The following is a 14,697-nucleotide window of genomic DNA, read 5'->3' on the forward strand; positions in this document are numbered from 1 at the left end:
CTGATTGACTTCAAAGTCTCTCAGTACTGTTGCCGAACTTGGCCACGAGTCTGATCATGACTGTAACAGATGTTTCTGGGTTGTTGGTTTTTTTTAAGACCAATGGGAACCTTATGGAGAAGTTTTTTCACTTCACTCTAGAAGTGAAAGCCAGCAGAGCTGTGATTTTGAAACGTTTTACCCAGCCCGTGGGAACAAACGTTGATCAGCAGTAAGGAGATCTGAGCCAGTATTCTGAGGAGCAAAGTTTCCCTTTCCAGTAGATGAAAGCATGAGCTTGCCATCCTGCCAGCTACTTGATGGCAGATAATCAACAAATTCCTGTTTAGTCTCAGCTCCTTCAACGTAATGGGTCATTTTTTACAGCTCATTAGAAAATTTCACAGTAAGTTTATTTTGTGAAGAAAATTTGGATCAAAATTCTGAGCAGTTCACGCTTGCTGAAAACAGTAAGGACTGCTTTTATTAATCCACTAAATATTACTAGGTTTTTGCTTAAGTTGTTATGAGCATTTCTTTAACATTCTAAAAACTGCGATAAGATTTTTTAGGGTCTATAGTCATTTTTGCTACCGGTCTTTGGTGGAGTGAAGCTTATTTTGGAAGCAGTGGTGCTGGGTCAAGATCAAGGACCCAAACTGATCTGTTAAAGAAATAAGATGTTTCTTTACGAACTTTCTACTTAAGCTGAAATTTCTCTTGGGGTCAGCAGACACACATTTATATCTTTACACGGTATAAATTATCTTTTACATCTGTATAAAAGAGCAAACACAAGAGAGAACCCCCCTACACTGTATAATTTACCAGCATCTAGAAATAAAAATATACGGGCGTAACGTAAAATTTACCTTCCTTGGTTTCATATAATGAGAAAGCTGGTCATCTGTTTGCTTTGGATCATAGTGGGTGTAATTTACATTTGCGTATAAAAGTGGTGTATAGTTCACCAATGTTAACATACTGTATGACCAGAACCTTAGTGTTTCATAGATTCAGAAATATCTATTTGCTTGTGATAATATACTTAAAGATACCCCTCATCTGTAATATGCTCAATTTGAAGTCAGCAGGCTGTCAAAGCCAAGCAAACAGGACCCAAGGCCTGAAGGGTTCTTCAGAGGTAGGGAGTTGGTTGGGGATCACAAGATGAAAGGTGAACACTATCTTCGGGAGGTCAGGAAAAGGACATTAGGGAGGCCAGTATGTTTGCTAAAGGTCAGGCAAAAGAGCCAAGAGACCATTGGACAAGAAAGGTTGGAAGGAAGGAAGAATCAAGACTTCAGATATTAAGATAAATTTGAATAATCATTTAGACCAGTTTACGTTGAGTGTCTAAAAATCTCTTGAGATTTGCTTCATCATTGGCTAGGATAGCAACAGCTTTCTGAGACATATGTCATGTGCTCCATGTATTTTGGAAGAAAGAAATGAATTATCTCCTTCCCCCACCCCTTTCCTCCACCTGAAAACAGAAACTCCTGCTTTCATTAAGCTTTACCAGCTGTTCATATGGGCTAGTCACTAGGTCAATGTATAAATACTTGTATTGTGTATGTAATTACTGTTAGTCCACACTCGCTGTTGTAGCAGTTTTGTTTACGTTTCTCAATCCTATTGTGTTTAATCTTGATTATTTTAAACTAAACACTTAAATGATCAAGTACAGTACATGCTAACAGAGAAATAATTATTAGCGACTGGAATAACTTGCTTTTTAACTGACACAGATTTGTATGTTTCTGCTAAGTAAGAAGCTAAAAACCCTCTTCCGCAGAAGGGGTACTAATCCACAGACTCACTGAGTAGCCCTGGGAAAATCACTTAACCCTTTGATTATAAATGGAAACAGGCTATTTAATATTTTACCTACCTCATGGGGACATTGATGCTAAGTTATGCATAAAGGGTTTTGAAATCTTCAGTTTGAAAGGTACTAGAAGCGTAAAGTAAGAGTTTAGAATAAAATCTGGTCTTTTCTTTTCCAATTAATTAACACTTTCAAAAGCATTAGCTCCTAGTTGAATCTTCAAGGGTTGGATTATTCTTTGAAAAACAGAGTACATTTAAAAGGCCCTGCTTCCAAGAATCTGCTTTTTGCACATGCTACCAAAGCAGAAGGATTTTCTTCAGGAAGCAAGATGAATCTTTTTCTATGTCTGTATCCATGGTTTGGGTATCCATTCATTTCTTTAGTTTTAAAAGAATAAATCCACATTTGATTTTTGTAAAAAGAAACACAATAGAATGGTGTTGTGATCACAACTGGTATTTAACTCAAAGTCTGAAGATTTGCATCTTACTATTGCCCAAGTTATTTATCATATTTTTATACTGAATCAGCTAGAGGCTTAACTTGTTTAGTTATTTTCTATTCTAGTATCTTAACTCACCGTAAGTTAAAAGTCTGAGCAGAGTTTACCTGAATGTCTAACCAACAGCAGGATACAACTCTTTCAGGTAGCTTTTAATATATTAATATTCTGCTTCCCTTTTAAAAAGTATTAAAATTGCTTCCCACCACTAGATTTATTCAGCTGTTTACAGCAGGAGAAAAATGTGAATCTTGCTTATAACAGCATGTATCAAATATTTAGCATACCAACCGATCCAAAACCTTTCAGGAATAAGACTATAGTCCACTTGAAGCTGGAAGCAGCAGTGGCTTTAGCTGTTGTGCTAGTAGGGTGAGGTGGGGGAGCAACCAAGGATAAGAGAAGACATTTTCTAGACCCCAGACATCTAGATGTTTTGAGCCTAAACACTTGCAATAACTTCCTTGTGGAAGATCATAGGGTAAAAGGAACAAACAGATCTCTTGGCAACAATGTTGAAGCAGGTGTTCCCTGTCCTACCATTTCCTGTGGTCCGAGGGACATTGCCAACTATCTGTTCATACAAGCAGTTTGTCTAACTAAGGACTGAGGGTGGAGAATAGGAGAGACCTTCACAACACTAAAGTCTCTAACATCAGATATAATGTGGAGGGAAAGGAAACATTTACTATAGCCCTGTGCTGTGAGGGATTAACTAGGAGAAATAAAGAATGCTGGCAGGATGAATTTGCCAGTGATTGCAAGGAGGAAATGGAAAGGATTGGTTACTAAGAGAAAATGGTGAGGATCAAAGTACATAGAATTTTGACTTCGAGAAAGGGATTTTGGTGGGTGGAGGAACAGTGTTATACATAGTAGGGAAATGTGTTACATGGTATGTGTTTATTACATAACTTTCTGAGATTGTATCACCTGCCTGTTGATCATTGTATCTACCATTAGACTATACATGTTCTGAAGGTGGGAACTGTCTCTTGCTATATAGATGTGGCTGGCACATTATGACTGCTGTTGCAACACTGGTGATATTACAGTGTTATGTTAGGATCATAGTCATAGTATAATTTATCCCATTTTAATGCAAAAATGGCCCATAACCTTTGAAAAAAACTGAACAATCTTTTTCTTTTCCATAAAGGGTGGTTTGTATATTAAAAGTCAGAAAGCAAAGGGTTTGCTCATCAGCACATAGATGGTTAGATTGGCATATAGAAGCTGAAGTCCTCGAGAATCTGAATAGCACCTCTTATTCACCTTTATTGACCAGAAATTGAATGTTTCAGAAATAACAAATACAGTGTAAATTTATCTGGTCAGAAATGTAAAGCTTTCATCTCCTTAATTTGGATATGCCCATACCCCTCCAAATTATCCCATACATTGTTCCCACTGCCTATTCTTGTTATTTCAACAGCTGTTGTCACCCTAGAACCAGACTCTTTTTCCAGACTTCCCCATCAAGAGTGGAATGAGCCACTGGGAGAGTAAAAATAAGGCATAAGATCTTGGCCTACAGATCAAGTGGAAAAGATGTTCCTCCTAGTTTCCCTGCATGTTTTTCCTGTTAAATCTTGAAAGGAGAAAAACACCCTAAACATAATCCAATGCTCAGATAACCAGATGTTTCTATAACTTCCTTACAAAATTACTTGCATTTCACACAAATGCTTACTCTGTTGTTCAGCTACATTATGACATAGCAACATTTAAATTAGTATATTACACCATTTTGAGGTGCACAAAAGTTCTTAAGTCTAAATGTATTTAAACATAGTAAGTATAGAAGTCATATTGGTTATTTACTGCTTTTAGGCATCTTTATAAGCAGGTTTTTAATTGTTGTTATTATTATTATTAATTATTTTAAGAACCATGCCTTCCCTGCTTCACCAGAACCCCCATTTTCTTCATCAGTGTTGATAATGCTATCATTTATGTCACTCACTGTTGTAACTTTGTGTCATACTTGAATTCTATATTTTACCAGACTGTACAAGCCTTGCCAGTTCTTTTACCAGTTCTTGTTCTATAAGATATGTCATATACCTTTTTCTACACTTTTAAAACGTTATCTAGACTATCACTTCTTTTGATTTTTGGTAAACTCTTTCTCACACTTTTGTTGACAATCACTTTGCCCTTCTTCCTTTCTCTGTAAGGCGCCTGAGAGAACTGTGGCCAACACTGAATTTCTGTAACCACGTTATTCTTTTCTTTGAGTTCTTCCATTCTAGTTTCTCTCTACTTCATCCAACACAAATGTTTGTTACCTTAATTTTAAGGGTTTTGGTCAACTTAGCCTGACACTGTGGTATTCTTATTCCTCTCTGTGGCTCTACCAGCAATGCTATCTTTTCCTATGGCTTGTTTTTCCATGTTTCCCACAAGCCCAAGCTTCCACTGTTCTGTCCTGTGTGCATGAAACACTTGCCTCAAACTAGCCCATACATTTCATGTATTTCTTCATGTTGCTATTTGTTTAACCCTGAAGGACATAAGCATACATTAAATTCCTACGTCCCCATTGTGGTATCAGGGCATTTGCAGTCCTCTCATCTCTGCTTTCACCTGTGGCTTGTATATGGTGTTTCAGATAATGTTGCTAATAGTTGTGGGTGAGGGTTTGATTCTGGTGATTTTTTTGGTTAATGGCCGTCTGCAAATCTGGAGGCAGTAGAGTAACTAGGGTGACGTGAGCAGGGCACTAGCCTGGGTGCTAATTTAGACGGGGTGCCAGAATGGCTGCACAGATTATTTGTAGAGACCCCACAAGGTGGCAGTAGTCAGGGTGTGAGGATTATCAGGCTTCTCACCCCACTCTCTGGCTTTATGGCCTAGGGTGCTGAAATTGAACACCTTCAAGAGCAAATTGGATGCTTATCTTGCTGGGATCGTATGACCCCAGCTGACTTCCTGCCCTTTGGGCGGGGAGCTGGACTTGATGATCTTCCAAGGTCCCTTCCAGCCCTAATGTCTATGAAATCTATGAAATAGCCAGTTACACCTCCATGCAAGGGACTGGGCTTTGGGCTCTGGCCTAGGAGCCTCTTTGCAGTTCTGTTTTTCTAAGTACATAATATTTGCTGTATTGTCAGACCTACAGTCCCTCTTGTTTAGTGTCCTGTCTTTGATGGTTACAAAGAGCAGAGACAGGATACTGGGAAAACAGGACCTTATGTCTGTTTCTAGTACCCTGCAGGAATTGTGTGGAGTCCCTTTTCATGCCCTCCCAGCCACCCTTAGTAGGTTACATCCCTAACAGTTGCATTTAATAGCCCCCAATAGACCTATCCTGCCATAAATTTGACTAATCCCTGTTTTGAACCCAACTGTACTATTGGCCTCCACAGCCTTCCTGTGTTAACTGTTACTTAGAATTTAAAATTAAGATTTAGAACCACTTCAGTGTTTATTTGTGAAGGTGATCTTAGTAGTATTTCTCCTTCATTTTGCCCCTTCTTTCGAATTATTTTATACCTACTTTATGCATCTTATATTTGATTTTTGATTCTGTTTTGAAAAAGACCTATCATAATGGAGCTCTGTCTGCCCCCAGTATAATAATAATAATAGCAACAACAGTTGACTTTGTAACAACAGTTGAAACAATTTGAGCTTTGAAACAATTTGAACTTTGAAACAACAGCCTTGGAGCCAACAGCTGACTTTGAACATGGGTTCCACAATGAGACTGGGAGTACCAAGACTTTTCTCTTGTATTCAGGTCTAAAAGATGTAATCAATATATAAGGGTATAGTTTTAAACAGTAATGTATTTAGTAAATCCTGTTTTAAGAGTGGATATACCTCAGAATTGTAATGAGTTTTCTCTCTCTCTCTTTTTTATTAGAAAAGGGGATTTTTTCCACCTCCAGGCTTTGGGGGTAGATCCTGATGCTCATATGGTACAATTCAAGCTTTGAAGATGCTCATTTTTTTACAGCTGTACCTGTTAGCAGCTGTACATAAGAATCCTAAAATCCTAATACATACAGAGCTTTCAGGATGCTGCAGGACAGTGGTAGACCACAAAAGGAGTTTTCCTCCCTTGTAGTCCACACAAGACCTGGAGTGGGTGCTGTGTATATGTTCTCCAACCAAATTCAAATGGAATGCAAACATAATATTTCTTTGTGCTCTCTATCCTACTATCTATCTGCTAGCACTGTTGTGATGGTAGAAACCAAAAGAGATTACATTGAGGGTACTGCCACATTTGCTCTTTTTCCACACCGGCTTGTAGCATTTACTTTGGCTGAGAGGCAGGCATCCACTGAAAAGCCTCTGAGCTAGGGACAGACATTCAAAATCCTGAGCCTGAATTCATTCAATCTTTGCAGGTTAGTCTAACCTGCTTAGATTGAACTGGTTTCCATCTGCACAGGCATTCCCTCTGGACTGAGGAAATGCTGGCACATGCCTGCACTGGCTGAGGCTATAAGCTTGGGCGGGGGGCAGGTGCTAGAGCAGCCCTTCTCCTTGGCAGTGCTGAGATGAAAGGGGACAGGACCTGGCCCCAGCAGGATGCTTGGATTTGGAAGGGGGGTAAACCCCACCCTGCCTGCACCCTCCCAGGCTTTTCCTGACTTGCTGCTCAAGGGTCGGGAGTGTTGCTAGGTGCCAGCCCTGGGCTAGCATTCTGAGGCAAAGTGGGGAGGTGGGTGCAGTGCATGCATCTGTTGATAATACTGAGCTTTTTAATCTCTCTCTCCCTGCTTCTTCATACTGTCTGCAAACCCGAGAGGTGAGGAAGCGAGTAGGGGGCTGATAACACAGCATTTATCAGCCTATCAACAAAACAAAAGCCTCTCTCATTAGTCCAAGCTCTTCTTAAACAGCTTTTTCCAAGGAAGGAATGGAAGGACATTACCAGCTGACCTGCTGATTGAATCCAAAAAGCCCTAAGTGGTCACTGTTCTGTCTGCCTGTCCCAGTGAAATTGGAGACACACATACAGACACTTCTCAGCATTAGCTAGCATACCACGTACCTAGGATTCATGGGGCTGGGGTCTATGCTGTGGGAGATGGGAGTGGGAGATGCGGGCGGGATCCCTGCTTGAGCAGCAAGCAGCAAAGGGAGGTGGGGCAGTGGGAAGCAAGGCAGACACTGCTGTGCCTGCAGTCTCTGCCAAAGCTCTGGTTAGGGAGCAGAGGGGCGGGGCCAGCCCTGTTCTCTGGAGCAGACAGCCCAGGCTAGCCCAGGACTGCAAAGTATCTGGGATGCTGGGGGACTCTGGTTTAACTTAAACCAGGAAGGGGTCTGGGACAGACATTGCATAAACCGGTTTGACCCAAATCAGTTAAGTCTGATACTACTACATTCAACCAGGTTTATCTTAAGCCAGTTTTAGCCAATTTGAAACTGGTTTATGTGCAGTGAACCTATGTTCTGTTACAGGTTTAAACTAATTTCTGATCATTTAAACCAGTTTATGTGTAATGTCTGTCCCTAACCCTGGAGTTTCCAAGTCTAACCAAATTCACAATGGGTCTTCTGTGTCATTACAGAAGACCCAAACCTCCCTTAGTCAGGCATAGTCTGTCCAGAGTGAAGAGAGTTGACATTTAGCCCAAATTCATGATTAAATGAAGAAAAAAGTAGTGATTAGCATTTTAATTAAAGCTTTAATTATTTTTTGCTAAATAAATGTGTGGGTGAGATATAGTTAATGTTTCAGTCTATGATGCTAAAGTATTAAGATAAAATCCAGGTCCTCTCCTCCCCCTTCCCCACCCCCCCAACTTTGTCAGTTCTAGAGAGAACAAAAGCAAAATGTGGCAAAACTTACGATGGTCCATATGGTCAGCTGATATGATTTTACATTCAAAGCTTGTTTGTTGGAGTGCCATTTCTATTCAGGCACTATTCTTTCTGACATCAATCTCATTTTAAGGGGTTTTCCCTGTTGTGAAGGCTTGATGGACTTTACTTCTTTTTCTTTTAATTCTCTGAGTAACATAAACTCTGTATGTCCCTGCTTACAAATTTATATAGTTTGCTCTGACTGATTGTATAGTTTGCTGCATCTCTCTTACTCTTCTATTTCCAAAGTCAAAGGGTTTGATATCACCAGATTAGAATGTTTTTAAGAATAATTTTACAGAAATTTTCATTTGGACATGGACTTTATGGAGCTTTAAACTGTTTTAGAAGGGGAAGTGTTGATGATTTCAACAGAATAAAACGTTAAAAATAATGGTATTGACTAGAACTCATAACAATGTTTGTTATTTTCCTATATCCTGCCCTTTTGTTTTTGAATGGATTTTTCACAGCAGAGGCAGATGTTACCCACACTGTGATTCAGCATCTGTTGTTAGCCATGCTTCTCCACGATTTTAACCTGATTTTACGGGATGAACAGGGACTGGAACACCATTGCTTATGACTGTCAGAAGTGAAAAATAGCCAGGAATCAGACAAACAGCTTCATCATTGAGATTGTTTCCGGGCTAAAAACTCTTCTAACAGATGTTTGCTTTGGACACTACTCAGATTCAGTTTTTTTTAACCCCCAAAAGAGTGGGTTTTTTTGTTTTTTTGTTTTAAATGTGGGCTGGCTATTTATGTAGTCCGGAAGAAGTCTGTGTTTCCACTGTTGTGGTCTTGGTACTGTTTTGACAGTTGGAGTACAAGGAGATTTCTTCCCCACCCCCCTTCCCCCCCGTGTCTTTCTGTCTCTGTCTCTCCCTCTTATTTCTTTCACTGAAAGCACAGAATTGGAAGGCTTTTGGGAGAAGAAAAAGCCAATTTACGAGTTCTTTAATCCCAGACAGGCAGTTTTGTGACAGTTACCTTCATGATAAGTTCACGCCCCAGAGGAGTGTTTAGTCTTACAGTCACTGGCTGACTAAGCAGAGCATGTATGTTTGTGTGTGTGTATGAAGGAGAAGCAGAGAGATGAAGGAAAGTTTTACCTCTTCATGAAAGTTTTAATACTATTATTTTAAGAAGCTTTTTAAAAGATGACTGCTACTTTTGTTTAAAGTGTTTGTTCTGGAATTACTGAAGCTGGAATCTACCAGACTGAGGTCAGAAGCATTTTCTTTGGCAGAAAGAAGATACTTTTATAAAAGCCATGCCTGTACTTGGGGTTGCCTCAAAGCTAAGACAGCCGGCTGGAGGGTCAAAGCCTGTTCATACGGCCCTTCCAATGCCAAATCTTGGCACGACTGGGTCACAGCAATATTCATCAAATTCTTTGGAGCTTACTGGGGCAGAGAGCTCCATGCTTTCTTGTCAGCTTACATTAAAGTCAACCTGTAATTTTGAAGAGAAGAAAACGCTGCAAGGAAAAAGCAAGGAGATCGAGGATAGCAAGGTTAGTTCTGTACTTTACTAGCAGATCTGAACTTGTAAAATGCTGATTTACTTGTGCAAAACCTGATATAAGCCTTTAAGCACCAGCCTGATGGATATGGACTGCATGTGTAAAACTGTGAAGTAGTTTTGGCAGATGACTGGTTCTTTTTCTGTATCTAATACACATTCACATAGCAAGTATTTCAAGTTTGTTTTGCCTGTTCTTGCAGTTTGGATATATGCTCTGGGTTTTGAAAGCACCTTTTGATATCTGATGGAGTGAAAACTTTTTGATAATGGTGAGTCATATTACACTGTGATAAAAATCACACTGCAGCTCAGATAAACAGAACTATGACGTGACAGGACTTACAAAAATATTGAAACTTGGCTGTTTCTAGTTTTATTGCAGTGCTCTCACACCCACACCTATTCCCAAAGGGAGGGGATTTTTAAAATAAAAACAATTCTTTGACTCTTCTTTTCACTTTTCAAATAATCTGGTTAGACTTGCTCCAGAAAAGTTGAACCAGAAAAAATGAACCTGAATGGAGAGTACCTATCTGTTTCACCTTTGTGAAACAGCCTGCTCCTGTTTGCCTTTCTGATAGCTTGAATATGTTCTGATTCATTTTTATTTCAGTTTTAAAAAGTCGTGTTCATTTGGCATAGGCTGCTATGGTTTTAAGATCTTGTGAGATTTTGTTTGTTTTTTAAAAATTGAGGCTTACCTGATAATTGACACATCGCTGTTTCAAGCATCAGTAATCTTTTTGTAACTGTGTAAATGTATTCTGTCTTGGGGACAGTCAGACCCCTGATTCACATCTTGCCTGTAGTGTGTAGTCCTCTGGATCCTTCAGCTTCAGTATGTGAGGAATTTGTATAATGTAACTTGTCCCCTAGGAGAGCTTATGTTTCTCTGAACCAGCCAGTCTCTAAGGTGCTACCTTGCCCTACCTTCCATATACGAAATAAAGGGAGAAGTATTTTGCAAACTTATTTTCCCCTCCCTTTTTCAGCACCTTTGATTCATGTTCGTTGACTGCAATTCAATTAATATTCATAATGACTTTGTTTTTATGCTAGGGAAATTTGTTTTCAGTGGTGGCATCACGCAAACACAAAATGCATGTACCTTACTGTCCTTAGTTTGTGAGAGTGGGACTGCTCTCCCTTGGAAAAGAAGATTGGTTTTGTGGTTAAAGGATAGGATTGAGAGTTTGAAGCTTTGCCACAGACTTCCTATGGGATTTTGAGCTGATGCCTTCACTTCTTTGTGCCTCACTTTCTATCTGTCTTGGGGTTTTCTGCCCCTCTTACAAGGCACTTGAAGTGCAAAAAAACCTTATTACTCCCACCGTCTAATGAATAGAGTAGTTTAAAGTTGTTATCTTTTTCCATTAAGTGATTGTATTTTGAAGCTTAACATTAGTGAGGCTTTTCAGAACTCAACTGGAGTTCAGTTCATGCCCCACAAATATAATAGATTCCTACCTAGTTACTGGTTTTGATAAATTGAGGAAGTGTTGAGAGTATTTTTTTTTAATGTTATGCTTTTGCAGTTACCATGGGGAAAAGTGTTTCAGTTCTGCCAGTTACTATTTTCAGAAAGTAGCTTTACCCATATCCATAGGGATTTATATCACTCAATATTAGAGACATCCACAGGGGGTTATCTCGGGTCTGCCTGCCAGGAGGTTCTTGTACCTCCCCTTGAAGCATGTGATGCTGAGCATTACTGAGGGCAGGATCTGAACATGGCCCTAATCCAGTCTGGCAGTCCCTTTATTCTTTAGTTTGGCAATTCTTATGTTTCTAGAGCCAGGTTTTCAAAGGAACTCATTAGCCAATAGCTCACTCTGATCTTTAATGGACATTTTTAGGTTCCCAGTCCTTTGAAAATCCAACTCTCAAAAGTGTACAGTCTGCATGTTCACACTGAGCACAGCCTACATGTTCACATCTATACATGCAAATGCTCCGTGGTGGGTTTACTCTAGAGCAATTTATTTTTGAGTAAGCCCACCCCAACCAGGCACCTACACATGCAGGGACATGGGCGCAGATTTGCTGCTCATGACAGCAGTCTGCTCCTGCCCCCGCCGGCCCTGCACCACCCCCCTGCAGCAGCCGGGGGGGCTCTAGGTTGGGTGCTAGTTCATGGGCTCTCTCCTGTTGGGGGCTGGGACATTGCTCCCTGCCCCTGGGAGCTGCCTGCTGCCAGGGTAGACTCTGCCACCGGAGCCTGGGCAGGGACAATGTCCCCTTGTCCTGGCATCAGGGAGTTCCCAGACCCCACTCCTCAGTTCCAAAGTGGGGGCTGGAAGCTCCCTGCTGCCAGGGCAGAAGGACGTGGTCTCTGCTGGGGCTCTGGTGGCGGAGCCAGCCCCAGCAGCAAGCAGCTCCTGGAGGCAGGGAGCAATCTCCCACCCCGTGTTGCCTGGCTGACTGGGAGCATGTTTGCTCCTGGTTGGCTGTCTACATGTGCCATACTGCGCAGTAAGTACTTGGGAGTAAATTTGCTACTTGTATTTACAGGTAGCAAACTTAATTGCAATTAGAGCAAATTACTGAATAGTAAGTGTCCACACGTGTAGACAGTAATGCTTACTGGGCAGTAATGAGCTCTAATCATGAGTAAAGTGTCTCATGTAGATGTGTTCACTGAATGTAAAGTTAGGGGCAAAATACATACTTAGAACAAAATTGGCTGCATTTTTCAGAGATTTTGATCACTTACAGGTTCAATTTTCAGATATGCTTGAACTTGAGAGATGCACCCATATCTCCCACTGTCTTCTGTAGTCTATGTCAATGAAGTGTCCAGAGCTCCCACCAAAGTGAAGGGATGCTATATAAAAATTGTGAAATTAAGTGAGGTATGCGAGTGCTAAGCATTTCTGAAAACCAGGCTAATTTTATGCAGGTACCTAAATAAGGATCTTTTGACCCTATCTTTAGTTTGAAAATATAAACCATATTTGTTCCATTTAATGTTTTCTGATGTATTTCCCATTCACAATTTTGGTCTGCCCAGAAAAGTCATTTTGCCAAAATATGTGGAGGTATCAGTGGGATGGTGATGGTTAGAAAAAACCTGTTTCAGGATCTTTCAGGACCCCTGCTTTGGTAACCTCAGTAACATGGTTAGGTTACTTAAAAGGTGCAGCTAAGTACATATTTTCAGTGAATTATTAGGGTTAATGTCCCTTCACGTTTGCTGTGGGCAGATGTAAATTCCGCATTTTATGATGTGGCGCCATCCCAAAGCTTGACCATTTTTGAGTGCTGTTTTCAATAGAATTTTGGTTGATTTTCTTGGTTAGCAAACATATTAATCAAACATATGATATTCCTGCATGGCTCTGTGGTATACAGTGCTGTACTTTAGGATTGTTTCCATTATAACAGTGATCAGATAAAAAAGGTCTTTTAATCAAAATGTAATGAATACCTAGTCATGGTTTCCAAACAAGAGTCAAATCTGCTTATACAGTATAGAGTTTGTGTGCTTATGGTATATAATTGGATATAGGGCTGCTCTGATTTTCGAGGGGGAAGTGATGAATATATATCAAAAAAAGACAATGAAACATATGAATGAATCATCTGGTTAACATTTGCCCTTAGCTGCTGTATTTCAAACTTTAGTTGTGCATTGTAGTACATTCAAAATGTAACACTGGTCACTTACTGTCTTAGATTGCATATATATATTCTCCATTTTATATTCTGTTGTTATAAGTGCTAATAATTGCAAAATATATTTGGATTTACACGTAGCAGTACAGTAGGTCACTGCCACCCAGCTGTTTCCACTGTGGCCTTCATGTACAGCACACCTGATTTTTAGAGACGTCTGACACTACTATTGGCATTTTCATGTTATAGCATTGCCAGGACTAGCTAGGAACACAGCTGCAGAAATCAGTTCAATGCTCCCTAGATGCTCCTCCTTCCTTGCTGGGTTCTGCTGTGCTTGCACAAGTTGAATTGTTTTGTGGACATGATAGAGTTTGAAGTTCCTAAATAAAGTATGCTTTTTTTTTTTTAAATGGAAAGTAACTCTTTGGCTGTAGACCACTGGGTTGAAAGTGTGTTTGAGGATATATTGTTTTTGTTTTTCACCAGTAGGGACTTGGGCAAACTGTTTGTGGTAAGTAGTCTATTTATTAGCTTATTCATTATTTGAAATTATTGAACCATGTGGTTTTTGCCAATTATATATTTTGAACGTAGATTTTTAGATGAGAATGCTGCAAGAGTGCTCATAATTTTGCTCTGCATTTGTCACCTAAGTTGCACCTAATTATTTTGTGGTTAGATGACTCAAGTCCATGAAGAACTTTCAAGCAAATGCTTCTTGCAGGAATACTCGTGAAAAATGGTGTTAAAGCAGTCACAGCTCATTCTCTTCCCTTAGTTATCTGTTGCCTACAGTTTCACAGAGAAAGAATTCAGTTATGGGTATGAAATCATGAGGTAAAATCCCGGCAGCACTAAAATGAATGGGAGTTTTGTCACCGACTTCAGAGGGCTCAGAGTTTTTAATTCAAACTAGTACCTGCAAATACCATTTTTGTAATCCTTATTCAACCTTAGGCATAATCCTTTATCTAACCTTAGGCTAGACAAAGCATTGGCTGGGATAATCTAGTTGGGGATGGTCCTGCTTTGAGCAGGGGGTTGGACTAGATGACCTCCTGAGGTCCCTTCAAACCCTGATTTTTTTTATGATTCTATGATTCTATAATTCATTTCATGTTTCTGCGTTACTGTTTTCATCTTGTTTGCCAAAGACCATGACATCAAGGCCATCTAAAAAGTATGCAGGCATGTTTTGTAATACTGTCTCCTACCATAGAAGACTCCACCAAACAGTGATAGGAATGAAAAAAGTATGTTGAATAAAAACAGGAGAAGGAATGTAGGTAAATTAAGCAATGGTTGGCCATGGAAGGAATTTAGGCAGAATTTATTATACAAAAGTTACAGATAACAGAGGTACCGAAGTTGTACTTCCCAGCAGCAGAGGCCATTCATTCCAAAACAG

General features: G+C 39.9%; 1 protein-coding gene across 6 annotated transcripts in view; it reads left to right on the forward strand.

Moving 5' to 3' along the window:
• Positions 1 to 14,697, forward strand: part of NAV3 (neuron navigator 3) — an 890,338-nt gene that overhangs the window by 514,208 nt on the left and 361,433 nt on the right. For 3 of the 6 annotated variants that reach the window (XM_090042580.1, XM_090042581.1, XM_090042582.1), the window contains exon 1: positions 9,186 to 9,660. The exons of 1 other annotated variant lie outside the window; for it this stretch is intronic. In XM_090042580.1, the coding sequence (XP_089898706.1) occupies positions 9,418 to 9,660 (243 nt within the window). In that variant the 5' untranslated portion in view covers positions 9,186 to 9,417. Of the gene's footprint in view, positions 1 to 9,183; positions 9,661 to 14,697 lie in introns of those variants that run through there. 2 more of the 6 variants (XM_090042584.1, XM_090042579.1) reach the window with 2 other exon arrangements.

The sequence above is a fragment of the Crocodylus siamensis genome, chromosome 4 (genome assembly GCF_052110815.1).
Source record: "Crocodylus siamensis isolate JL-2025a chromosome 4, ASM5211081v1, whole genome shotgun sequence".
Classification (NCBI taxonomy): domain Eukaryota; kingdom Metazoa; phylum Chordata; order Crocodylia; family Crocodylidae; genus Crocodylus; species Crocodylus siamensis.